Genomic DNA, 26,071 nt, shown 5'->3' with positions numbered 1-26,071 from the left:
TGAGAAGATAGTCATCTTGCCACCACTCACAAACCCATACATACAAAACTCACATATACGATACAATTCAACATGACAAGAGCGACACTGCTCTTCCTCGTTATCGCTCTGGTAGCGTTATCATTCACTCCAAGAGTAGCAGCCTTTGGAGCAGGTAAGTTGGCCAACTATACTTCCAGTGAGCAGTAATTTACAGGAGATACGTATCATAGGTAACATCCCCGGATACTCCTATCTCGAAGAGAAGGCTTTCAGACATGGTGACATTGAAGATATCATTGGGAATTTGATGAAGGCTGCTGGAGGTGGTTTCTTATCTAGAGGAACCAAGTTTACTCCACTTGATGTCAAGAGAGTATACTTGTGAGCTATCTTCCTCATCGCTTTCCCTGGACTACGAAAACAGCTAACGTGGACTGTAGTGGTAACTGGTTACGAGACTATTCTCAGGTAAGCTATCGCAGCCTAGACGTGTTGGGACTTATCAGCTGACAAGGAATATTCCAATCACTTATAGGCCGTCGATGTTGGAGCACTCAAAAAGACAAACCTCCAAACAATCCTCAATGTAGTAATGGTCCTAGGTTTCCTCGGCATCGGTTACGCGACTGGTGAATTCGAAGTCACCAAAGAAAGATTAGGATGTTATCTCCCCACGGAGCATATCGATAATCCCAAGGGTTATGCGGATGGTGAAGATGCTAGACAGTACGATGATAGGTTGAGAGGTCCAGTCGATCCTAGGGAATTGGAAATTGATCCTCAGACTGGTATGAAAAATTATATTGCAAATGGTGGGTTTTGGTTATTCCATTGCCGTCGACAAGTTATGTCGTTACATGCATCATATTCTCCGGGCGACATGCTTTCCCTGCGCATACTGTTGATAATGATGTATATGATATATGCTGATATGAACCAATGTGTAGAATACGGAGGCTGGGCAACTTCCAAAGCTTTGGTCAGACAAAGACTTCAAGAGGTCATCCACTACGGAAGACTTTTCCGATCAAACGACAACAAGGCAGATTCATACCAAGCTTTCCAATTACTTGGTAGAGCTCTGCACACTTTGTGAGTAAACTTTGTAATACCTTGTAGGTCTTGTTAGCTGATAGAGAGATAGGGAGGATTTCACCGCTCACTCTAACTGGTGTGAACTTGGTAAGCTGTGTGATTCCTGTTGTAACCAACTCAGCTTACATCTTTCTACTAGCGCTCATCTCTATGGGCTACAATAATGTCTTCCCTCATGTCGGACGCAACACCCAGATTCAAGCTCCAAACGGAAAGAGGGTATTCCCCCTCGTTACCGGTACTTTCGGTGGTGCCGATTTCATTCACTCGGTCATGGGTGAAGCTACCGATCACCTGAGTCAAGTAAGTTCAAGCTCATCAAACAGCTTCAGATGCAGCGGCCGTTCTCTAGAGTAAACGCTCATATCTAATCATCTGCCGTTCTAGCAATCGGTATCCGATCTCACGAAGCAAATGACCAACGCTCGATCGATCTCCGAAGGTCAATCCAACTCTGCTGATACCCTTCGACAACTGTTCTTCTCGATCCCAGGAGGCGAAGGCAGTGAAATGACTAGGGAAATGGACGGTATCCAACAGATGCGAGCTGGACAACCCGGTGGACTTGATCCTTCGCAGATGTCACCTCAAGAATTGCACGATACACTCTGGAAAATCTTGAGTTTCAGAGATTCAGTGATGAAAAGAATCGAGGTACGTCTCCGCATTTATCTTATTTGGACTAGGTGACCAGCTGATCGCGATCTGACTGTAGAACACCATTGATCGGATTCCTGGTCTGAGTGGACTGGTTGAGAAGATTTCCAACTCAGTCTCAGTGTTCATCATCACCACTCTTGAACCATTTGTCAAACCCCTTGTCGGTACTGCTACCTCAGCTCTCGGTCAAACTTCCCAAGCGGTCATCGATTCTCACGATCAATATGAAGTCTGGAACGATCCTTACGCTTCTGATCCTACTCACTCGTTCTTATCAAAGGTGATTCCGAGTCCTTACAAATCGATCCAGGGAATTCGTGCTAATGTTGTCTTACCTTATTCCTATAGGACCACTTCGGACTTATCCTCAATCAACCTGCGGGAGAAATCGCTCAGATCATCGTTGAATACACTGTCAAGTTAGTAGTTCAAGCTTGGGATAACAAGAGTATGCCCGTCGAACAGGTTACCGAACCTGTACTTGAAGCGTTGTTCCACCCTGATTTCCATAATGGTCGATGTAAGTGTGGTTTGAAACTTGGAATATTCTCTTGTCAAGGGCAGTCAAAGACAGGGATGCTGATCATTTTTTCTCCTTTCTAGCTGAAATCCAAAAGCGAATGTTGGATAAGATGAGAAACTGGATTGATACCGTCCACCAAAAGCAAGAGATCTTGAACCGATTGACAGCCGATAAGGTCAAGTCTGGTGGTAACAGGCGAATTGGCGATAATTCGCAAGCTACTGGTCATGTACACAACCAGATGTTACCTGAAGGTGGATTACAACAGGTTGTGGCTTCCCATAACATGCACGTGGTGAGTTGGTGGATCTATGCATTCGAAGAACAGAGAGACATCTAACAATCCGGTCTATGTATAGCCCGGTGCCCAATTCTTGAACGCTGGTCAAGACCTTTTGTCCGGTAAGAAGGTAGGTTATGCTCATTCTTTCACACATTGACAATTCTGTCAGTATACTCTCATGGTGAATGTTGATGTTATACTCGTTGTAGCCATGGGACCAAGGCTTCGGATCGGGTGGACCCAACGCTTGGAGGGGTATTGATCCCAATGCGCCTGATAACGGTAAGAATGGACACGCTTCAAGCTTCTATAGCGACAACAACCAAAACCAGAACCAATATGGATCAGGTAATCAAGACCAATATGGATCTAACAACCAATCTTATCAACCTCCTCAACAATCCTACCAACCTCAAGGTGGACATGCCGATAACTTCTTTGGAGGTGGTGGTGGTGGAGGCGGGTACGGTAACCCTTCCCCTCCACCTCATCAAGGTGGATTCAACCCTCCTTCATACCATCATTCTGAACCTCAACACTCCTATGGTGGCGGTGGAGGATATGGTGGACCTCCCCAAGATTCGTATCGAGGACCTCCAGGTGGGTTCGGTGGACCCCCTCCTCCTCAAGATCAGTATGGTGGAAAACCCACGTACGGTGAGCAGATGGCTCAACAGCAGGGTTATCCCGGTGCGGGACATCATGGACATGGGGGACATCACCAGGGTAACCAATGGGGTGGGGGTCAAGGTGGATACGGCGGGGGAGGGGGTGGAGGTAACTGGTGATTGACTGTGAACGTAAGGAGATTGTCGCCATCTGAAACGAACATGGTGAATTGGGTATGTTGTGAATACGTATGACGAAATAAATATACAAGATATGATTTTGGGAAGGGGTGATCTTGGTGAAATGGTTGTTGATAGTAGTTGAAGTGTTGATTGATGAAATATGCATGAAGCAAGAATCTGATTATACTGATCGCGTTGCTATGGCACTGTGCGATGCTCTTGCTCGACTCAATATAACATGCAGTCGCTTGTAATTTGAAGACTTGTCCAAAGATCAGAGGGAAGAGGTGTGAAGTGACTGTCGGTGTCGGCACACTTTTACCGAGGTGTGACAGGTTGGCCCGGGAAACCGTTCGGAGCTTGATTGTGAATGTTGCTTTTGTTCATTTGATTTTCCACGTATCGTCTTGCTAGAACACAAATACAGCTCCAAGGTATCACTGAGATTGTGAGATTAAGGTCAAGCCAAGATGTCTGGTAAGGCTATAACATTAACCAGTAGCTAAAGCAGGAATCAGCTAATGGAAAGTACCAATGCTCTTGTGATAGGATTTCAAAATGCAGGAGTGACGAAAGGTGAGCCGAGGCTCTCATATATGACATGCCCTCATCTACCGAGACCTTCGAACCATTTGAACCTCGAGCTCAGAGAATGACCCAGCTGAATGATTGTACGCAATAGGAATGATGATCCTCCTCGCCCTCACCTCGCTCACCGCCTCGCTATTGGATGTCAAACCGTATTTACACTTACAGCTCGTACCGCACATCACAAAGTACCGTCAGGTGAGCTCTTCCCTCTTATTTTCAACTAGGACTCAAGCTTACGGGGACGAGTGTGGATGTTTAGTTCTGGAGAATAGCCATCCACCCATTCGCATTTGCAAATTCCACGGAACTGTTGATAGGAGAGATATTGTTATATAACGTCGGGGTAGCTGTTGAAAGGTGAGTGGCTCATACTCCCATAGCTGACTGGTATGGATTACCTGAAAGAGATGGAAGCTGATTACAGGCTGTATTCGGTGTGACAGAGCTTTCGGGAGTAGGAAATATTCTGTGAGCTACTGCTTCTGTTCCCTCTGCGCAATGTGTAGCCGTCATGGAAATTGCTAATTCTCCTGACTCTCAGTCATTCATCCTCGTCTCCTCACTGCTTTCCACTTTCATAGCCTCAATAGCTATATTAATAGGACATAAGTTCGGGTTGAACTCCATACCTGCTGGACCATATGGTATAATATTCAGTCTGTAAGTTCTACCTGCTCTGCTCGTCTCGTCACGACTCATGCTGATCCCTTGTACTCATCACACAGAGTATGGCAACAATATCGTATATTCCCTTCGTTATACCATTTCAGAGTCCTAGGCATAGAATTTTCAAGTAAGGCGTTTAATTGGATACTAGCTGTTCAGGTGGGTCTTTATTTCTCCTCGCTGTCTCATCACATGTACTCTGTCCATCACCGACACCTCTTACATCATATACGGACTAACACGAAAACAACACAAACCAGCTCCTCCTCTCCAAACCACCTTCCTCCCTTCTCATCTCCCTCGCAGGTCTACTTACAGGATACATCTACCGCACCGATACGCTCTTCCCCCTCCCCTCCCTGTCCATCTCCCGCCGACGTCTACTAGTCAAGCGATCCCTCAAGACCTATCGTATACCACTATCACTCTACCAACTCCTCTCTAGATTGTTTAGTCCGATCATAGGCGAGTCGTTACCTCCAAGACGATCGCAGAGGGTCTTACCTGGCCAACAGAGTCAATCGCAAATCCAGTCTAGCCAACGGGGAGCGTCCATAGCGACTGCTCTCAATGCGGGAGCGACCAACCAAAATGGGAGTGCTAGATCCAGATTGAGGAGGTTTTTGAGTAATAGGACGAATCCTGCCCCACCTCCTCCTGATACTAGTATTGGGGCTGGTGCTAATGATGGGGATATCGGAGGGCGAGAGCAGCGGGGAGGTCAAGGGGAGCAGAGAGAACCGGGGACCGCTACTGCCGCGATGGGGGAGTGGGTCAATGAGATTACTGGGAGGGGGACGAGGGTGGCCAGTGAGCAGGAGATATCTACGTGGGTGATCGGCTTTCTCAATGACTGATGGAGTGAGTATACTAATGTATGATTGTGTTTATGGTCTTGCAGATTATCCAATATGTTCCCTAATCTTAGTAGAGAGGTGATAGTCCGAGCACTTCAGACCAAGTAAGTGTTGTGTATTAGCTATCTGGTCCATGATGACACGAACGTAGCTGATAACATGTGGAATAGCGATTTCAACACCGCTCAGGCTGTCGAGGCGTTACTCCAGGAGAGTGGTTAATTTGTTGAGAATGAGATGGAATGAGGTTCACGTGAATGGGATGGGAGTAACATGATATAGGTATATAGGTGTATGTATACAGGTTGTTTGTAATTACAATGAGAGAATGCTGGGTATCGATAAGACTGGTGTGTGTGATTATGATGGTTGAATACGAATAATGAGAGACTACTTGCTTGAATAGGCCTTTGTTATACTTCCCTCTCTTTCTCCCAGACTGTCAATCTATGATCCTTCTCACAACCTGACATCCTGATGACTCCAACGCCATCCGAACTCCCTTCCCTTCCATCATGGTCAACTGATCCTTACGTCCGTGAAATCCCGACCGTCCTCTTCCACATCTGACCCCCTCATCTCATCTCTCCTTCCACGCGAGAACCACTCCCTCACTACTTCTCCTCCCCCTCCACCCCGTGCTTCCCATCAACACTCCCCACCCCCTCCTGACCATTGATAATCTCCTCCTCAACCCCACCCAACGTAGCCAACAACCTATCTAATTTCCCCTCCAAATCATCCGCAACATCATCAGCAACCTCCAACTGCCGCATGATATCCTCTATCTGTCCTTCGTTCAGCCCCTCTAGCTCGGAGTCGGAAAGTGACATGAGGGAGGTAAGGGAGGTGAGGGTGCTGGGATCGATAGACGCGTTGAGGGGTGTGAGATCTGGGAGGTTGCCTGAGGTGGGTGGCGTAGTCTGTGCGGAGGATTTGTTGTCCTGAGGATGAGGTTGAGGTTGATTGCTGGACTGCGTGTCGCCATTCGTCTTGGGCGTCGATTTCGATGCGGGTTCAGGTGTGGAACCGGAAGTGGACATGGCTTGAGCTACGAGCTCGAGGTCTGAGAGTTGGTTCATCGTGGGATGTGATACTGTAACGCGTAGTATGCAGTGTGGAATGTGGTGAGTCTGAGACTGAGGCAGAGGTCTGTCAAGATGTATGGTTTATGAGATGGTGTGATAACAGTATATCGAATTGTCGACTTGGATACGAGTGATTCAAGTTGAAGATGTGGTCGCATGTAGAGTTGTTCATTTGTGTTGTTGCATTTACGAGTACGTTAGGTTCAGGAGATCACCGGACTGTTAACCCTGTTGCCACCAACGCCAGCAATCACAACGCAGTCCATTCTTCACATCCCAAAGATTAATCACGAGTGGGTACATCTCGAGCACCAGTATGCACCGCAAGGATCATCTCATTTCTATCCTATCCATATATTCTACAAAGACCAGCACATCTACTCCTCATCAATCTGAGATTCCCCAATAGTCTCTTCCTCCAAACCAGCATCAAAGGCATCATCAGGTACTTTGTACAATTTGATTTGGGGCTGTACAAATAATGACACAAACGCAAATCAGCAACTGGACATACATCATCGAGACTGGACTACCGAAGGGCTGGTCACTCACAGAGTTGGGATCCTTGACAAGCACGTATTTACCCTCGGGTTGCTTGAGCAACAAATCAGCAATGGTTCGTACGATACCCCACCCGTTGGTGAGGGAGACGTTCATTTGTCTGGCAAAGTCGGTGGGTTTGAACGATTGGACACCGACGATGGTGTGTCTTTGGGCGTCTTTCGAGTTGGCTCGGGTGATGTAACTGAAGATATATAGCAATTAGCATAAACTCTTATTCACTCTGGTCAAATGTGATGAATCATAATCATTCAAGTTGTTTGACGTTGTGATTTTCTGAGGACGGAGGAAGGAAATTAAGACCCACCCCATCTTCATGTACTCGGCACCGACCAAGATAGACTGTACAGCCCATCTAGCCAATTTGGCCGAATTGTTCTTCATCTCATTAGCGACGATAGCACCCTTCTGAGTATCCAGGTTCTTCCTCCAGTCCAACGGTTTGCCTGAACCGCCCTGAGCTCTAGGATCAAACTCGTTCAATGCCTTGACAGTGATCAACGTATCCTTTTTACCCAAGTACGCGTCCGCCTCGGTTCGTACGATCAGATCAAAGGTCTCATCCTCTTCAATGGACAAATCGAATTTACGGTACTTGTACAATGTAGAGGCGAGGGGTTCAGTCTCGACATCGGCGGAATAGAAGGGGTTGGGTTTGGGAGTAACGGCTTTACTGGATGCCTGGATGACTTGCGAGGAGAAATTCTGGTTGATATATGTTGCTTCGAGGGAGAGGGAGCCGGCAGAGTTGATATTGGATTGATCGTCCGAGTCGACGGGAGGGTCCGAAGCGTTCTCGTTGACTGTTATGTAGTCGAATGGACCTGATTCCCTCTTATCGAGGAACAACTCGTCGCCCTTTCTCTCAAAGATTATATCCCATGAGTTGACTGATCTGGGGGCAGTCATCAAGACAGATAAGATAGAGTCGGTGGCGAAGATTCTGGCGGCCTTCTTCTCGGCCAATTGAGCAATGACGGGATCGTCAGATGTCGAGGTGTTGTATCGGACTCGATCGAGGATTTCGAGAGGTTTCTCATTTCGCGTGTTGATTCGGTCAAAGGCTCGGTCGTACCCTTGCACAGTACCGTAGCTTGCACTGCAGCATCATCGTATGATATATCAGCTGTTGAGATCGCGACGCTCGATTCAGCTGAGTGTTCACTTACATATCCTCAGGATCGGATACACTAAGGTTCAACTTGGCAAGTCTGGTGAAATCGACTTCCTCAAGAACTTGCCAATCTGGGCTGATGGTGACTGATGAATCTCTAGTTCGTTGAGGCTGAATCATTGATCAATGCTCAGCTATGTCGATGACCCTCGGGAGCAGGAGACGGAGCTCACCTTGTTCCAATCACCATAACCACCTCTAGCACCACCTCTACCCCTTCCGCCAAATCCACCTCTTCCTGCACCTCGTCCCCTTGTTCCTCTAGTCAAAGCGGCACCTCTGATAGCCCTTCCACCAGCTCTGATAGGGGCCTTCACTCTAGTGTTGGCTCTAGCTCCACTGTCTACGAGAGAGAACGACTTCTCATCTTCGTCATGGACGAAACCGAATACTGTCCCTTCGGCAGCTCCGTACGCTTCTCTACCTTGTCTTCGAGCTTGGCCTTGTCGTTGTCGGCCGGCTGTGGCGTCGGCTGGGAGGTCATGCCAGTCTGCGATTCGGGTCACTTTGTCTGACTTGGAGAATGGAGCGTATGGGATGCTAAAAGGTACGACCGTGGGTCAGTCTTTAGGGTTATATGTTGACTGATGGTCCTCGCACTTACTCCTTGAACTGAGCTGGGAGGGTGCTGGTGCTTGGACCCCATGATCCATCTGCGTTGCCTTGGATTTGAGGGAGGGTGAAGCTGAGTGTCATTTTGTGCTGTGACTATGACTTTTGGTGTAGGTATGATGTGAGTCTATGTATCTATGCAAGATATTTTATACACTCGTCAGACAAAGAACAAGAGAGTTGCAGGTGAAAAACGTCGAAACTCGAGATTCAGGGTAAAAAAACGAGTGACTCCCTATTTATGACACTCACTTAAAAATGCCCTACCCAAAAAAGATTTTGGAACTGGGATTCAGTTTGAGATTTTATCGGGTGACCCCAGTTGACTTACTTCCTCTTCTCAACCTCAATCTTGTTACTTTTCTCCTCCTTGTATAACCCAAATGCCATCATGGCAGAAAAGAATGGCTCGTCCTCTTCCCAGACGCTCATCTCGACTCCGCTGAGTCAAAAGGCAAGTGGGAGTAAGAAGAGGCAACCCAGGTCGTCCAACGCAGGCCTCGATCTGCTCTCTACCCCTTCTCGAGTTGGCGGCTCTTCACCCAAAGGAAAGGAGAAGGCTCTCGATGTGCTTCTCTCCACTCTGTCTGCTTCTCAGGGTGATGACAAGCCAGTAAAGACTAAAAGGAGGCATGGGAAGGGCAAGAAATCTCATCATGGGGAGAGCTCGACTGCTGCGCAACAGCGGAAAGATGAGCAAGACGAGAATATATGGGATCTCATTCCTGTTGCTCAGAATGAAGTCTCGCGAATACCGCCTGTGTGGTCTAACGATGGAAGGTGAGCCACTAAGGGCTTCGTGAAAGTAGTCGAAACCGAGCTGACGATATCGTCCAGATTCTACTTCACTGTAACCCACACCTCGATCCACATACATTCGTCAACCGCCCCTTCTTTCGCTCGTCTCTCTACCCTCTCATCAACCCATATTCAAGGTCATACAAAACCGATCACCTCACTGCATCTCTCACCCATCAACTCGTTCCATATCATCTCTTCAGCCGAAGATGGTACGATAAAAATCTGGGACTGGGTGGCAGGGCGACTGGTGCGAACTATCAAAGTCTCCGAGCCTCAAGCTCAAATCCAGCATATCGCTTTCGGCGAAGTCGCTGGCAAATGGTGGATCTTTGCTGCTGTCACTCATAGCAAAGATGCCTCAGGTCAGTTTGATCGCAAATGCAAAGGTTATGCCAAAGCTGACCCTCTTATATCAGGTCACAAGCTTTCTCATCGAGTACTTCGAATCCCTTTCACTGGATCCGGTTCACCGTCACTCATTGGTAAATTATCTGCGGCCCCGGTATCATTGATGATGTCTCCTCGGTCTACATACCTTGTTGCTCTATCAGCTACCAAAGCATATACCTATCGAATGCCCTCCGCATCTATCGATCCAAGTGTGGACATATGGGAAACCCGACCAACATGCGTCAAATTTGTATCGGACCAGTCATTCACCTGCGGTGCTTTCAGCCCCGAAAAGACATTAGCGACTTCAAGCGAAGAAGAATGGTTCGCTACAGGTGACGAGAAGGGTGTTATACGATTATGGCATGGTCTAGCCCAGGCTTTCCGACAAGTCGATCTAGCTGCTGCCAATCAATCCATGATGGGCGTTACAAATACACAGACCGAATCGGAGAAGAAGCTACCTACGACTTCCCTACACTGGCACGCCCATGCGGTATCTGCTATAGCGTTCACTCCATCTGGGTCACAACTTTTATCAGTCGGTGAAGAGAGTGTGCTTGTACAGTGGCACCTCGCTTCTGGAAAAAGAGAATACATCCCTCGATTAGGTGGAAGACCCATCATCAGCTTGGCAGTGAGAAAAGCTACTCGTACAGGTGAAGAGGAGTGGTGGATGAATCTTGCAGATGGCGCTACTATCCGCGTTGGGTCGGCTTCAGGACATATTTCAAATGTCGGTCAAGGCATCAGACTGGGTAAGCTACATTTTAGTGTGAATCGATGATCAAAGCTTACATTCTTCACCCGAATAGACCCATTACGTCCCACCTCCTCCACAACGTCTTACCCATTCTCCCTTCACCCCTCTACATCTTCCCTCGTCGTACCCTCTTCTCACCCTTCCACCCTCCAATTCATCGAGCCTATCGCTTCGTCCGTTCTCTTCGACCTGGAGGTTGCTCCTTCCAACCGAGTCAGTCGTCGTGATGAGAAGGAGATCCAACCTGTTTCCGTTGAAAAGGTTGCATTTTCCGGCTCGCAAGATGGTCAATCAGTGTGGATGGCTACCTTCGAAAGCAGGACAGGAGACGATATGGAAGGTGGTGGTGCAGTTAAAAATCTGAAAATGTGGAAATGGCACGATGAGAAGTAAGTCGAATCGCATCCCACCATGTTTGAACCAAAGCTGACAACGTTGTTTAGATACGCTGTCAACACTCAATTTCCTCGACCACATGGCACATCACCTATCACTTCCGTGATCTTCTCGCCCATCGCTCAGCCTTTTGGCACTTCGTCGAATAATTCTATCTTACCTACTCCTTACCTTCTGACTGCTTCTGCAGATGGTATGGCCAAGATCTGGCAAGTTCGCCAATCAAAGAATGTTCAGACTGGTAAGTCTCGCTTCTCATTCATCTCAAGGTTCTGGATACCAATACCCCTTCTTGCACAACCCTTCTATCTCGACACATAAAAAGATGAACACCTTTTCACATTCACTGTCATCCTTATACGGATACCCTTCGGGGTGGTGGCGACTAACATTCTGCAATCCTGATTTATCATTTTCTTTCCCGCAAATTCATATCGGTATGTTGCAACGATGATCGCTAATACTGTGGATATGGAACACAGGTAAAGTTGCATCTTCACAATCTGCTATTGTCGAATGTGAGTGATAATTCCCTTTCTCAAATACTCCTTTTTCATACATCGTTACCTCCCACGCGCTCCCCAAGGATGAACAAATTTAACAAGCTCAACAGTCCTATATCTTCGGATAATGAGGATACTCTTCTTCTTCTTCAACCCTCTGAGGGGTCTGCGCGTCTCATCTTCTCTCTGCATATCTTCAGTGCAATGTTCGAGAATCAGCTGCTAATTGTCAACTCCGACTCAGTGTACTGGTCTTGCCGATCAACCTTCGATTACCGTGGTATGCCGATATGCGATTCCGCCTTTTCACCAGACGGAACGATTGTCGCTCTCGCCCATGGATCGGTCGTTACCCTCTGGGATGTGGAGAGCAATGTCCTCCTCAAGGTTTTCGATACTCCTTCTGGTCTTGATATCAAGAAGACCGGGTTTGTAGGAGATGAGGGTAGATACCTCGTTGGCGCTGGTCAAGATACCGGTGTAATTGTTTGGGATCTGCTTTCTTGCGAAGGTGAGCTGACTCAATCTTGTGTACTCGGATTTACAAGAGCTGACTCTCCTCTACAGTCGCTTGGAGCAATCAAAGCCACATCGTCCAGAACCTCAACATATCCGATGGATTCTTCATCACCACCTCAACAACCGATAGTCAGACCACTTTCACGATCTTCTCCCCAACTTCGTCCGAACACGTTCGGACCATGTCTACCTCGCAACCTATTAGAGACCTCCAGATCCTCCCTTCACCCTCTCTATCACCCTCGTCACTACACCTCATCGGTGTCGCACCTTCAGGCGAGATTTACAGATTCGGCGATCTCGCTCACTCAGCCGCTCCCCTCTCTTCCAAAGCCGTTTCCACCGCTGCTCAGCAGAAACAGGGTCTCTCAATCTGGCAAGAGATGTTCGGGCAGGATGCCTTCCTCGATTCCCTCTCGCTCGATGTGGATTCCACCGAAGAGAACAAGACGGCCACGGCCAGTGCCTTGCAGGCGAGGGTATCGGGTAAAGGTAAACCGTCCAATGTCTTTGATGGACCGAGTCATACGATGCCTTCTACTTCTATCTTGTTTGATGCGTTTATGGATGAGCTCCTATCTGGACATACTGCGACTACTTCCAAGGAATTAGAGCAAGTAGAAGATGATGGGATCGTGTATGAGCAGCAGAATAGGATTGACGTGGAGATGCCTTCTGTTCCTTCGGTCAGAGGGAGGGAGGTGGATGATGAGGAGATTGGAGAGTTGGAGAGCTTCTTCAGGGATGTGTTGGGGAATGGTGAGTTGCCGTCTTACGTCTCTATCGAGATTGAGGAAGTTCAGCTGACAGATTATGTAGTATCGACCAACATACCTAAAACGCCCGCTGTGAAGAAAGTGAACGGCCATGCCCATGGAAATATACCGAACGGAGAATCCATTGTCACTCCGCTGAACAACAAGAAAGTCAATGGAAGTGGCAGTGGCCTCAATGGCAAATCCAGTGCCAGTAAGAATGATACTATGGAAGTGGATGAGATTGATATTGATGATACACCCTCATCGGGCAAGAAGGGAAGTGCACAGAAAGGGAAGAAGAGGAAAGCTCCTAGGGAGGATTAGTATGTTAGATACTTGGATATACATTGGTACAATAGTCAATCATTTCTTGCATCTCGCATATTCAATAGGGAGTTGATGCATCTGCATTTTGGTACTTCGGTTGCATCGTGTGAATGACTAGTCGGCCTTCCATCAAGCATCACAGAGTTTCGACTTGACGGTCTCGAAGGTGCATCTTCGCTCCGGCCTTATGCATCATCGACATTCTGCATTACACCTCACTGTGATAGTTCCTTTGCCTTCTTATCGATCTCTACCAACTCATCAAACTTTACTCCCGTACCACCGAATATGTCCAATGACGAGCCGAATGTAAGATCTACTTTACCTTTGGATAAGGTATCTACCAGTTGAAGATCCGATATGTCTGCGATATTACGATCAAGTCTGACTCAGCTTTCCCTTCTTCCCATCGGGTGTGGTGTTTCACTGAAGTGTAGGTTGTAGCATGTAGAAATTATATATGACTCACCTTTGGCTCCTCCAGCATAAGTCGTGGGTATACTCACCCATTCGCCAAGTTCTACGGTTCACCGACCACATCAGCGTGGATCATAACATACTTATATCACCGCCTCGCAGCTTTTAGGTTGACAATGAGATACGTACTGGTAACCAGCTCCTCATCTATACCTTGACATAATCCCTCGACGTCCGCTGCGTGAATGAGAAGCTCGGAGCAGTACTGTTCGATCAACCGTATCGATTCTGTATCTCACTGGGGTCAGTCCTCCTTCCCTTTCTTGCTTTTCCTCAGAAAGATGATTGGGGTAGAGGAGAAGAGAATAACACGACGTACCTTGCGTAACGTACATATCAGTCAAAGTCTTCCATCCGTTCATAGCTACTATCCAGCCGTTCTCCCTCTTCCGACAACTACATACCCGATCGACATCAGCTCAATCGCCCGCTCTCGACTCGATGGGTTATGATGAAGATCGTGGAATGGATATCAAGATAAACACCCCAGTGCTTGAGAAATGGTCTGACCCACCTTATATCAACCACCAACTTCTCTTTCCCCACCTTCTCAGCCAAACTCTTCAACCTCCCTTCATCGAATTTTCCAGAGGGGAACAGATAACTAGTAACGATGATCTACCCGTCCATCCATGCACATGAGCCCAGACCATCAGCTCTCTTCCTTGATGATAAAATAAACCTGCCCCAAAGAATTATGAGTGATAGACAAGCTCACCTTCTCCGCACCCAGATCTAACCATTCCCGAGCATTCTCCTCATTAATCCCTCCACCCACTTGCATCCCTTTTTCCCAACTTCCCAGCGCCTCTTTAGCGGCGGAGTCATTGTTCGGGCCGAGCTTTATGATGTGTCCTCCTGTTAGGTTGTTGGTTTTGTACAGGTTTGCGAAGTATGATGGAGGGTGGCTAAGAAATTCCAATGGGAGTATCAGCAACAAAAAGGTGAAAGACAGACACACGCCATCATAGCTTTACTACTTTCATGAAGATGCCGTAAAGATCGAGGTCATAGTCATACCTCTTCAATATATAACATAGAGCAAGAGCGTTTTAATTGCCATCTTACTGCTACGAAAACACGACAACTCACGTAGCTACGAAATTCTCTTTCGGACCATTATCTTCCCCCTCTGAAGTCAAATCCAATGTACCTCCTACGATCTGCTTGACCACCCCCTGATGCAGGTCGATACATGGTCGGAATTGGGAGTGTCGTCGTTTGTTTCCTTGTGAGGGGACGGACGAAGAGGAGGCCATTCTGTATCCACTTTGAGAGTGTGTCTTGATCTGTCAATCCCTTGGGCTCAGACGTACGCTTTTGATTTATACGCTATCTTTGTCTGCGATTTCGGTATTATGTTATGCAATGGCAGAGAAGAGAGCAGCAAGAACATCAAGATATCATTTTGGATTAGACTTTTCAAACATTGATTTGAACTTAGCGAAGGAAAACAAGTGATGACATCATCATTTTATTTCATTCTTGGACTGACTCGCACAGAGTCAACTGGTGGATGAATATGCAGAGAGACAAGCAACACAGGTATAGGTGGTACAACAAAACAGTAGTATGCATACAACATATCCAATCTGTGATATCCCTCTACTGCTAGAAATGCTTCTTCATTCCACCACCTTTGAACTCGTAGAAATGAGGTCTATCCACGACCATCTCATATCAGCTTGTCATACACCTCGGAGTGAACTTCCAAGCTGCACTTACGCTAATTCCACTAACCAATCTTCTTCGATAACCGTCAGATCCCTCATGAAGCTCTTGGTAGTTTCCACTACTTCATGGTATATCACCCATCCTGTTGAGGGTTGACGAGTGAACATTACTGATGAAGGGTGGACGTGGAGGGTCTGTCCGAGATATTCAAACAAATATCAGTCAGAAGTCATACAGTATATGGCAGGACTGAGACGAGCGTAAAGCAGATTCTATACAAGGAGATGACTCACAGCACCCTCCCTTGCACTCCTGTATGTCCCATCAGGCATCATCCTAGCAGCGTTCTGAAGAATACCAAAAGGTCAGCTGTGACCGTTCACGGGAAATCAGTCGATGAATGCATAGCTAACCTTGAAATAACCAGTCACCAAACACTTTCTCAGCCTCTTCGCATCACCTTCGCAGCTGACGATTGGAATACCGAACCTGTCCAAATACTTCTTCAACTGCTTACGGATCGCCACAGCTCGGGACAAAGCTTTATGGTTAAGTCGATGATTACCGCACCACGATTTATTATTCTGCCCAAATCGGGTGAATGCGTTGTATGCTACGATCAATAAAGAATACATGAGCTTCGGCCTGTCATATCGAGCACAGCATTCGGGAAGCTCACCATTCAGCAAAGTCAGGTGATCCTACAGAAGAGACATGATCAGCAGATCGGACCAATCACACACGGCAGATTAGCTATACTCAACGTACCCCTTCCTCAGCTGTGAACTTCCGTCGTTCCATCTCGGACATCATCCCTTTCGTACCACCTTCGGACATGTTGAAAACGTTCTGCGAGATGATAGTCAGCTGATGCGCGGAACAACAATCCGAGACTTGAAGCTTACCTGTACCGAAGTCATAGCAGCAATAGTCAAAACCTCTTCCCCGCATCTAAAGTCGTGCGAATTGAGCAGCTGGATATGATACGGTCCAAACAGATCAGCTCCTTTCTTGGACCACAGTAGTTCCTTCACTCATTCCTGAAGGTATACTAGAAGGATGAATCGTGAGATAGACCCACAATAGCAGCCATCATAGGATCCAGCGGCACTTCCGCCATCCTCTCACCCATAGGCCTTGTCAGTCTCCCCTCATCGTCTAACGCTTTCAGACAAAACAAAAACTCCAACGAACGAATCATCATCTTCGATGGTGGAGGGGACATGAAATCGAATTTCACTAGATTATCTATACCCAGCGCTTTGAGCTGTAAGAGGTACAGCGAGATGTCCGATCGGGTAAGTTCGGGCGGAGTGGTAATTGACATTGGTGAATCTGGATTGGACGGGGAAGGAAGTACGGAGGATGGGTAGAGTCTAAAACATTTGCCAGGGGAGGTACGTCCCGCTCGACCTGCTCTTTGGTTTGCTGAGGCGAGGGAGCAAGGTGCGATGGATAACACGTCCATTGATGTTTTGGGGTTGAATGTTTTCAACTATAGTCAAGTGATGTATTAGCTTGATAGATTGAAAGCATGCGGGATGTGAACGAAAGCTTGACTCCAGAACCCACCTTGACGAATCCTGAATCCACCACATATTTTATGCCGTCTATCGTCACACTCGCTTCTGCTATGTTGGTTGAAAAGATCACTTTCCTAGTATCTCGAGGTGGGGGATCGAATATCAAGGCTTGTTCTTCTGGCGGTAAAGTTGCGTACAAGGGTAATGCGAGGATCTGAGGCGCGGATGTAGGTAGTCTATCAACAAATTCTTGTGCATCAGCTAAAGATCCCTACTCGAGTTCTAGCTGACTCACGTCTGTATACGATCCGAGACCTCTTGTATCATTTGATCTATCTCCTCTCTTCCTGTCAAGAAGACCAGTACATCTCCGGCTGGTTCCTGCATCACACGCATATCAGTTGAGTGACTTGCAATGGGCAGAGCCGGGGTGAAAAACTGACCTTCATGTGTATGTCGAATACAGTTTGTACAGCAGCTTCCGCGTAATCCGAACACGGCTCCTTCAAATAACAAACTTCGACGGGGAACATCCTTCCTTCCAGGCTGACGACTGAAACTTACGAGTTAGCTTTCCCTCTAGTTCACATCCTTGGCTGTATTGGTAGCAGACATACTAGTAGCATCATCTTTCGACCTATCTGAACCATCTGCATTGGTGTTGAAGTATTCCAAGAAATCCTCTCTACATCATCATATGTCATCAGCTACTACGCATCACAGATACAGAATACTGTTATGCTTGCAGTCTCACGCGTCGATAGTTGCTGAGGAGATTATCACCCTCAACTCAGGTCTTTTCCTCATAATCCTAAACCAGTCTCCAAGTCAGCTATATGCTGCCTGGTTGTCGGATCTCGTAGCTGAAACAAACGTACTTCTTCAGTAGACCAAGTAACAGATCCGTATAAGCACCTCGTTCATGCGCTTCGTCAATCTAACACATAAAGAAAGTCAGCTTCGGCTCAAATCGGGGACTCCGCGAGGTATAGCTCACCATGATCACACTATACTTGCTCAACAAAGGATCCAGCATAGTCTCCCTGAACAACATCCCATCGGTCAAGTACTTTATACGAGTCCTAGTGGACGACGACAGATCTTCGAATCGTATACTATATCCGACCTACAATCCCATAACACTATGATAAGCTACTTGCCATGCTGAAAACTGTGGGAGAGCTTACCTCGTCACCCAGCACAGATCCCACTTCCTCAGCTACCCTCGTTGCAACGCTCGTAGCAGCTACTCGACGAGGTTGAGTACATGCTACGACGTGATTCTGGGATGTCCAGCCTGCTTCGTGCAGGTACTGCGGTATCTCTGTTCATCCTTATGGATCAGCCATCTCTTTCCAGCTGGGTAAAGTTAGGGACGTAAACTTACGAGTGGATTTACCGCACCCCGTCTGACCTACTACAATCACCACCTGATATCGTTCAATACACCATAACAGCTTCTCACGATGCTTGTAAATTGGTAGCCTCTTTCTCTGCGCCTCGAGGGATAAGTGCTCGTTTCGTGATGATATAGAGGGCAGGAGTGACCCTTCGGATTCATTGTCCCTATCCAGCGAACTTCCTATATGATTGGTATCAGATATTCAGCTTGGATCTGGGTCGTCAAAAGAAGGACGAGGTAGGGGAGGGAAGGGAAGGGACTCACCTGGAGCTGCTGTTCCGGGTTTCCAGAACTGAAGAGGAGGCATCTTATTCCCTTTCTTACCTTGTCTTTGACGATCTGATATGATACTGAGATGATACAAGCGTTGAGCTTCCATGTACAGTTGAAAGTCAAGAACATCCACCTGACGCCAATCATCTTCGATGTTGACAGCGGACATTCATCTGTACTCCGAGAGGTGTGGGGTGTACATCACGTGATATGTATGGTGGTATGTCGCTTATCTTACCCTCTACCCGCGATCCACGGCGTGTATAGCCCTTCTGCTTGGCGCGCTAAAAAGTATGCTAGTATAACGTCGAATCAAAAGTTGGTGATAAGGAAATTCATAGATCTACCACACACACACACACGAGAACCCATCAAATGGAGGGATGTATGTATGCATGGTGATGATTTATCGCTGATGCAACGTGAAGGTACACCATCATCTCATCTTAGCTTTCCGTTTCCAATCTTGATACAACGAGCTCTACATCTAAGCCGACCGAGCGCAGGATGGTCAAGTCAATACCCCGACCCAAATGGGCCAAACATCCCGATGGATCACCCCGCAAATTGACTCTACTCGGTCGATCCATCTTGCTCGTTGGTGGAGAGTTATTGGCCAATGCGATATGTTGGATAGCTGCTGGGATATGCTTTAGGGATGCAGATGGGTTATTGGGATTGGCATTACTTGCTTGGGTGGGTGTGTCTGCTTAACGGTCACGCGTAGGAGACCAAACAGCTGATAATGTATGTCCATACTGTGCTTTCATCAGACAATCGGATTGCGGCACGGTGAGTCACTTGGCCATCTGTACGAAGATATAGCCATAGCTAGAGCACGATACTGATATGATGTTACCTGTTCATAGGTCTAGACGCAGATCATATTTCAGCTATTGATAATGCTACGAGGCAACTGGTCAGTCTAGGTCAATTACCCATCACTTGTGGTAAGTACCTCCTCTTCCTTCTTCTGCTCTTCTGCCCATCGCTCATTGTGATGTGACTGATGATCCGTGATCAGGACTCTTCTTCTCTCTCGGTCATTCAACCATCGTGATAGTCGTGAACATAGCTATTGCAGTCAGGTGAGCTACCTTGTCCAACACCCTTTGCGATAGTAGCTGAAAGGCCCGGACAGTGTGGATATATACGACAAGCTGGATAGTAAGTTTCCCCACACACACCTGATAGCAATTAAAGGGTCTGTGCTGACACGCTCCCCACCTACAGAAGTAGGCTCCGTAGGCGGTATAATAGGCGCCTCCGTCTCATCCTCCTTCCTATTCCTAATAGCATGTATAAACATCTACTTCCTTATCGGTGCCATCCGCCAACGTCGAGCCATCAAACAGCGAGAACAAGCCGGTCTACCAATAGAAGATGAGATGAATGACCCGACCAAGATCCACGGTGGGGGGTGTATGGTGCGGATCATCCGTCCTGTGTTGAGAGCTGTGGATAGGAGTTGGAAGATGTACCCTGTTGGTGTATTGTTTGGGTTTGGTAAGTCTACTTGACCTTTCAAACTTCCGTCTGACCTACTTTGATGAGGGACTTTGACTGATAGAGTTCTTCTCTTGGTTACGCAGGGTTCGACACGGCCTCATCCATTGCTCTCTTGGCTATCTCAGCGGTGGCTCAAAGAGGACCTAATGGGAAAGAGATCAACCATGGGAAGATCGTCATATTACCTGTGAGTGAATCTGCACTACAACGCAATCAGATGAGGACGGAGAGACACTACGCTGACGCATATCTGTCTATTGGTACATATCATTCAGTTCCTGGTAAGCTACCCATCTTATCTTTAAGGGCAATGTACACGAACGTAGTTGATAACACCATCGCAGTTCACAGCAGGCATGTCCCTAGTAGATTCCCTAGATTCCATCCTTATGCTATACGCCTACGCGACCCCCTCGACCGATACCCCAGAAGGTAAACTAGCGCTGTTACAGTCCATGGAGGGGGAGGGCGATTCGAAGGATAGTCTGGTGGAAGATAGCATTGTACCTGTATTGCCTTCTTCCACTAAAGAGAATGTCCAAGAACAAGGAAGGAGTGAGATTGAAGTGTTGGAGAGGGAGGATCAGCAAGAGATCGAAATGGATAGGGATCAACATAAACCCCGGGACGTACAACCCGAAAACCCCAATGTGGAAATCAGTGGTGGGGATATGAGAACAGACAGGTTGTTAAGAGTAAAGACCCAAACAATGTCTAATTTATCTATTATCCTTACCCTCCTCTCGATCCTGGTAGCCTTGAGGTGAGTCGTCCCTTGCACATCCTTCGTACACCTTTTACTGGCTGATCCCCTGATCGATCCAAATAGTATATCCCTTATAACGATGATGGGCCTAATAGGCGAGAACTGCCAGCGATGCACCGAAGCAGCTGAAGATCCGAATGGAGGGGGGCTGGCAGGAAGTTGGTGGAGAGCTTGGTTCAGAGTGAGTTGGCTTTTCCTTGCATTGGACTGGAATTCGCTGGACGTATACTATCTCCTCTGCCTTGAACCTCATGGGATATACCTCCTCCGTATCGTATCATTGGGAAGGAATACTGATATATGTGGTTATGGTGATGTAGGCAAACGATCAATCGGGGTATATAGGCGCAGCTATCGTTGGTTGTTTCGCTGCTATTTTATTTAGTTATTATGGTGTCAGATATGGGATGAGGAAATACAAGGAGAAAAAGGGAGGGGTAGTGTTGGGTGGAGGTGGCGTTGGTGTTAGTGGCAATCGAGAAATGGAGGTATAATATATCTTTCTCTTTCGTGGATTAGAATGCATATAATCGATTCTATGGTGATGCATCTTTGATACAAATAGCCTCTTCTCAACGGTCCGGTCTCTCTCCTGATTGTGGGTCGCACTTCTTTTTTGGTGTGGTGGTGCACAAGTGAGGAGATGGATGTGACATGACATGCGATGATATCTTCATACTTGACATGTAACTTCTTTACCTAATATCAATCGAAGATACTATAATACAACAACAACAATGTATGGGTTTATCACAGGAATAAGGGGGAATTACAACACCGTCGAGGTCTCCACATACCAACGAAGCGGGAAGAAGGGGAAGGGATGGATTTCGATTCAAATGATGAACCAAACACTCATTCCCGCTCGCCCACCCATCCCCTCATGTACCGCTCCAACGCCCTAAGATGCACAATCTCAGCACTCCCATCGTCCAACTCATCCAACCTGCCTTTCGAAATCATCTTGACTGCCTCGGCGGAACGCAGGGCTTTAGTGGCATTCTTGAATCCTCTGATTCGTTCTTCTGCTCACGAGAATCACAGGGCGGTGTCAGTACATGCTCAAAGATAATCCGTAGGATACTTGGGAATTGACGTGGAACTTACTATATCCTGATGGGTCGTTCCTCGACGTATCTGCTATTTCTACGTTTACCAGATCGAATCAGCTGATGATCACAGGTATAAGAAGATAGCTGACATACCATGTTCCATCATTTGTGCTACTCCCACAATCAACCTCCATCTCAATACAGAAAAAAAAAACTTATCAGCTATCTATCCTGGTCTCATTTTGGGAGGAGTAGTACAACACAGCTAACACACCTTTCTTGACCTTTCTCATCCCTGCCCCATCCCTTCAGCAACTTCCTAGCTAAATCACCTTTCGCCAAACATCCCATCAGAGCGTCCGTCATTTCTTTCACGGCGGCTTCTCTAGCGGATTTCTGCCAATGTACGATAACCATATCAGCTTACTTGACATCCACATCTCACTGAAAGCTGACATGACGTACCTGTATAAGGTCACATCTTATTTTATTAGGCGATCTAGCAATAGGAGGCTTGAAGCTCGCTCGGGTGGATGAGATCTTACGGAACTTGTTACTAGTCGGAGCTACATAATTCAACATCAGCTTTCCACTCCTCTCTCGATCTGTACATCATATGATTGGCACATAACTCACTTTGATTGTAACATGCGAACGGACCATTCCCTCTAACAGGGTCCACACTATTCAACATCTTATCCGCTTTGATCCGCTGTTCTCTCGTCAATTTCAATTCCGACGCTGTACCCTCCTCGGAATCATCGATGTACCTTACACCCCGTACAGGCGTGACCAATTCCACCTGGTCCCTTCGTCGTTTCACTGGTGAATTTTGTCGAGATCTCCTGTCATTGGCGGGATCATTCGCAAATGCAACGGTATTTGGTCCTGGTCCAGCAACCGCTCTGTGGGGTGTCACTTGGGTGATATCTCTCGTTCGGATGGGTTGGAAAATCCTCTCTGGGGCTGGACGTAATGCCTCGGCTGATAGGTCTCTCTGTAGGACCGGAGTGAGCGATACTGGTACTGCCGGTCTGTCGCTGGTTTTTGAACTTGGCGTGGATGATCCGGGGATAGTTATAGTGGACGACGCACTCTTCGTACTTGCCGGTACTAGCGGACTATTCTTCGCGGAAGCGATGGATCGGATTGAAGGAACGGGAGTACGATTGGCTGAAGAAGGGGGTTTGACAGATGCTAGAAGATCGGGAGGACGAAGTTGAGCTGGTGGAGTAGGGGGTAAAGAGCTGGATGAGACTGGCATGAATAATGGTTGAGCGTTTTCGATAATTTGAGGGACGGCAACGTCGTCACCGTCGATATCGCTAAGATCGAATCCGTCTGACGCATCATCGCCGAGACGTAAGAGCGAATCTGAGATCGAGCCTTCTTCGGAGATCACATCAAGCGGATCGGCAGAAGGAAGTGGCGGGAGCTCGACTATCTTCTCTTCAGGCTGTGAGGCAATCTCCACACCCTCAGATAGCTGAAGAGCTGTGGTTCTGACTTTCTTGTTGTTTTTGCATATCTAAATGAACAGTGAGTACATGACTTCTTCGGCAGGTTTGATTTGCTATAACTTACATCGCACATGCTTTGGCAGTACGCAAGCCTGACAATCGGATCACGAAGATCGATCTTCTCACCAAAGTACTTGCAGATTCCAATGTGCCTACACTGGGTGGTGTTCTCAAGGAAATGCTGAAGCTGAACAGTATCATCAGTAACAACGTCATATTAGAAGGGCGAAGTCAATGCTGGACGTACTGATTTGAAACTGTTTATTGGCGAAAGAATATCTTCGGTTTTGTCTTCGGGTTCTTCTTCAGCACTCTGCTTCTTTCTTTTCTTCTCATTGAGCTCATGGTTGTATCGGACCTTTCTGGCATCCTCACGGGCTGGCATGAGACGTCAGCTCAAGAGACCATCATTTGAAAAGGAACCTCGGCAACTCACAATAGAAGATGAGGCAATGCGAGATCTGCTCGATCGCTTGTCAGCAAGATATATAGGAACAATTGGGGATTTAGCCTACATGTCTGTCTCGTCCAGCACGTCCTGTTTCTTGGTAGAAGCCTAGAACGACTCTAAGCTCAAGTCGGATCGCCAATCAGATGAAATTGACTCACCCTCGAAACTCTTCGGCATATCATAATGAACGACATATCTGACGTGCGGCTGATCGATTCCCTGGGTAATGAGACGCGAATTATGAGCTGATCAACCCATTCGTAACATGGCAAGTAGCTCACCATTCCAAAAGCGATAGTCGCTACTATACATTCGACCTTTCCCTCATTCCAGGCAGCCAGAGTGACAGGGTTGGAAGCTTGAAGAGCCTTGTAGTACGGTTGAGCTTTGATTCCTCGTTCTCGCAGATATCCAGCGACTGCCTCGCACTGTATCATTGGGTCAGCTTATGTATAATGCAAACTTCGATAAATCGGACTCACGTCTTTGACTGTTCTACAATATACGATTCCAGTTACACATGGTCGATTGATACCATTTGCTACGTTTCTCGCTTTCGCCTTGGATTTATAAGCTTCTATCCAGTCTGCCATTTCCTCCACAGTGCTTTTCTGATCTTCTAGCTCTTCATCATCTCCCGCGCTACCTCGTCCTTGATATCGGACCTGCGAACAATCAGCTATATGGTTCACCAATGTCATTGACAGCTTACCTCGTAGAAAAGGTTCAATCGGTTGAAAGGCATAACCCATTGTCCATATCCTTTCTTGATGCCTAGACTTTGTATGATATCGGTTCTTACTTCTTGAGTAGCAGAAGCGGTAAGAGCCTGCCAAGCGCAAAGTCAGCTAAATTCATTTTCGACTCACGATAGGATAACTAGCTTACGGTGACGGGGATTCCTCGATATTCTTTGAGAAAGTTGCCTAATTCTCTGTATTTCTGTAGCAAAGTCAGCTGAATATTTTCATGGACGTTCTGATGATCCAGCTTACAGGTCTAAAATCCAGTCCCCATTCCTATGTCAGATGAAATGTTAGTTGCTTCTACGAGAGCGCTCTCGAATTGTTGCTCACTGAGATGACATGTGCCTGTTTAGATAGAGCAGAATGAGCTGATTTCTCACTCGAGAGACAAATTGGAAAAGCTCACCTCGTCAACCACCAGTCTGACCATCTGTTTCTGTCTATACGCAATATCGAACATGTATTTATGCTTAGGACTGAACAGACTCTCCGGTGTAACGTAGAGAAGTCGAATATCAGGATGGCCCAACGACATTTGACGACGAATCTGACAATCGCGCGATGTGAGTACGGGGTAAGATGATAAGCATATAAATGAGACGAACATACCTCCTTCAGATCGCCCTCATTCATACCCTCTTTCAGCATTACAGCTTTGATCCCCTTCTCCACCATATGATTCACTTGGTCTTCCATTAGGGAGATAAGAGGAGAGACTACGATGGTTACTCCGTGTTCGATCGTTATTGCTGGGAGCTGGAAACATAGCCTGCAAAGATGTCAACAAAAGATCGAGACAGATTCTCAGAACAATGATCAAGAGAGACTTTGAGATAGAGAGAGAAGAGTGTACAATTTCTGCGGAAATAAATCAAATCATAAGGGTAACTCACGATTTCCCTAAACCCGTGGGAGCTACAACGATCAAATCGCATCCTCCCATAGCATCCGTACAGATCTCGAGCTGGGGATGTCTAAAATCATCGTGCCCCCAATCTATATGCAAAGTCGTCAGTTGAAATCATACAGGCATATGTCCGAAGGCTGATGTCAACTCACATTTTCTCAAATTCCTCTTCAGAGCACCGGGGTTCTCCTGAGGAGAAACTGTCCGTCGCCATGCCCTCTGTTGAGGTCTAAAATTATTTCGAGCAAACTGTTCGCCGCAATTAGTCAGCTAGGGTACAACATCTTTCCTTATCAGGCAGCTGATTTACCTGGGTTGAATTGATGAGATTCGTATATGGCCTTTCGGCAGGCGTCGAGCTTGGAAGAGCGTAAGAGAGTACTCCCGCCGACATAGCGGGGCTAGTACTTTCGATCAGAGTGGCAAGACGA

General features: G+C 47.1%; 9 protein-coding genes across 9 annotated transcripts; 4 read left to right on the top strand and 5 right to left on the bottom strand.

Annotated features, from left to right (window-relative positions):
* Positions 1 to 72: 72 nt before the first annotated feature.
* Positions 73 to 3,331, top strand: I302_105287 (uncharacterized protein; the record flags this gene model as incomplete). The annotated part of the gene is made up of 13 exons (XM_019195153.1): positions 73 to 154; positions 213 to 363; positions 423 to 450; positions 518 to 794; positions 930 to 1,074; positions 1,127 to 1,164; positions 1,217 to 1,380; positions 1,465 to 1,731; positions 1,793 to 2,017; positions 2,086 to 2,257; positions 2,341 to 2,555; positions 2,620 to 2,670; positions 2,753 to 3,331. 13 exons carry the CDS (start codon positions 73 to 75, stop codon positions 3,329 to 3,331), a joined length of 2,394 nt encoding a protein of 797 aa, XP_019042866.1.
* Positions 3,332 to 3,855: 524 nt separating this feature from the next.
* I302_105286 (uncharacterized protein) lies at positions 3,856 to 5,670 on the top strand (the record flags this gene model as incomplete). Its single annotated transcript, XM_019195152.2, has 9 exons — positions 3,856 to 3,910; positions 4,017 to 4,120; positions 4,185 to 4,282; positions 4,369 to 4,393; positions 4,467 to 4,585; positions 4,651 to 4,750; positions 4,852 to 5,420; positions 5,493 to 5,552; positions 5,619 to 5,670. 9 exons carry the CDS (start codon positions 3,856 to 3,858, stop codon positions 5,668 to 5,670), a joined length of 1,182 nt encoding a protein of 393 aa, XP_019042865.2.
* A 392-nt stretch (positions 5,671 to 6,062) lies between these two features.
* I302_105285 (uncharacterized protein) lies at positions 6,063 to 6,530 on the bottom strand (the record flags this gene model as incomplete). The annotated part of the gene is made up of 1 exon (XM_019195151.1): positions 6,063 to 6,530. The coding sequence occupies one exon, from the start codon at positions 6,528 to 6,530 to the stop codon at positions 6,063 to 6,065; it is 468 nt and encodes a 155-aa protein (XP_019042864.1).
* A 383-nt stretch (positions 6,531 to 6,913) lies between these two features.
* On the bottom strand, positions 6,914 to 8,967 carry I302_105284 (eukaryotic translation initiation factor 3 subunit D; the record flags this gene model as incomplete). Its single annotated transcript, XM_019195150.1, has 6 exons — positions 6,914 to 7,006; positions 7,089 to 7,281; positions 7,405 to 8,196; positions 8,267 to 8,382; positions 8,445 to 8,811; positions 8,876 to 8,967. 6 exons carry the CDS (start codon positions 8,965 to 8,967, stop codon positions 6,914 to 6,916), a joined length of 1,653 nt encoding a protein of 550 aa, XP_019042863.1.
* Positions 8,968 to 9,274: 307 nt separating this feature from the next.
* I302_105283 (uncharacterized protein) lies at positions 9,275 to 13,337 on the top strand (the record flags this gene model as incomplete). Its single annotated transcript, XM_065870057.1, has 9 exons — positions 9,275 to 9,663; positions 9,721 to 10,046; positions 10,101 to 10,832; positions 10,890 to 11,226; positions 11,281 to 11,474; positions 11,716 to 11,751; positions 11,981 to 12,247; positions 12,304 to 13,014; positions 13,075 to 13,337. 9 exons carry the CDS (start codon positions 9,275 to 9,277, stop codon positions 13,335 to 13,337), a joined length of 3,255 nt encoding a protein of 1,084 aa, XP_065726129.1.
* A 218-nt stretch (positions 13,338 to 13,555) lies between these two features.
* Positions 13,556 to 15,076, bottom strand: I302_105282 (phosphoribosylformimino-5-aminoimidazole carboxamide ribotide isomerase; the record flags this gene model as incomplete). Its single annotated transcript, XM_019195148.1, has 7 exons — positions 13,556 to 13,704; positions 13,810 to 13,860; positions 13,947 to 14,045; positions 14,137 to 14,213; positions 14,332 to 14,435; positions 14,536 to 14,725; positions 14,910 to 15,076. The coding sequence occupies 7 exons, from the start codon at positions 15,074 to 15,076 to the stop codon at positions 13,556 to 13,558; spliced, it is 837 nt and encodes a 278-aa protein (XP_019042861.1).
* A 352-nt stretch (positions 15,077 to 15,428) lies between these two features.
* On the bottom strand, positions 15,429 to 18,723 carry I302_105281 (uncharacterized protein; the record flags this gene model as incomplete). Its single annotated transcript, XM_019195147.1, has 18 exons — positions 15,429 to 15,477; positions 15,543 to 15,685; positions 15,785 to 15,838; positions 15,905 to 16,104; positions 16,171 to 16,192; positions 16,260 to 16,340; positions 16,397 to 16,465; positions 16,573 to 16,986; positions 17,064 to 17,250; positions 17,310 to 17,395; positions 17,458 to 17,567; positions 17,632 to 17,699; positions 17,769 to 17,825; positions 17,893 to 17,951; positions 18,012 to 18,140; positions 18,202 to 18,338; positions 18,402 to 18,596; positions 18,681 to 18,723. The coding sequence occupies 18 exons, from the start codon at positions 18,721 to 18,723 to the stop codon at positions 15,429 to 15,431; spliced, it is 2,103 nt and encodes a 700-aa protein (XP_019042860.1).
* Positions 18,724 to 19,196: 473 nt separating this feature from the next.
* Positions 19,197 to 21,458, top strand: I302_105280 (uncharacterized protein; the record flags this gene model as incomplete). Its single annotated transcript, XM_065870056.1, has 10 exons — positions 19,197 to 19,385; positions 19,463 to 19,481; positions 19,559 to 19,639; positions 19,714 to 19,777; positions 19,831 to 19,856; positions 19,923 to 20,195; positions 20,282 to 20,385; positions 20,543 to 20,961; positions 21,028 to 21,145; positions 21,285 to 21,458. The coding sequence occupies 10 exons, from the start codon at positions 19,197 to 19,199 to the stop codon at positions 21,456 to 21,458; spliced, it is 1,467 nt and encodes a 488-aa protein (XP_065726128.1).
* Positions 21,459 to 21,819: 361 nt separating this feature from the next.
* On the bottom strand, positions 21,820 to 26,034 carry I302_105279 (uncharacterized protein; the record flags this gene model as incomplete). The annotated part of the gene is made up of 21 exons (XM_065870055.1): positions 21,820 to 21,989; positions 22,072 to 22,110; positions 22,170 to 22,210; positions 22,291 to 22,412; positions 22,482 to 22,582; positions 22,653 to 23,544; positions 23,601 to 23,723; positions 23,784 to 23,914; positions 23,973 to 23,997; positions 24,052 to 24,092; positions 24,146 to 24,206; positions 24,269 to 24,415; positions 24,470 to 24,652; positions 24,700 to 24,816; positions 24,876 to 24,929; positions 24,983 to 25,006; positions 25,140 to 25,280; positions 25,343 to 25,502; positions 25,627 to 25,729; positions 25,793 to 25,889; positions 25,951 to 26,034. The coding sequence occupies 21 exons, from the start codon at positions 26,032 to 26,034 to the stop codon at positions 21,820 to 21,822; spliced, it is 2,856 nt and encodes a 951-aa protein (XP_065726127.1).
* Between the last annotated feature and the right edge of the window lie 37 nt (positions 26,035 to 26,071).

The sequence above is a fragment of the Kwoniella bestiolae genome, chromosome 3 (assembly GCF_000512585.2).
Source record: "Kwoniella bestiolae CBS 10118 chromosome 3, complete sequence".
Taxonomy (NCBI): Eukaryota; Fungi; Basidiomycota; class Tremellomycetes; order Tremellales; family Cryptococcaceae; genus Kwoniella; species Kwoniella bestiolae.
Note: the sequence above shows the minus strand (reverse complement) of the source record. Positions and strands in the feature narration are given on the sequence as shown.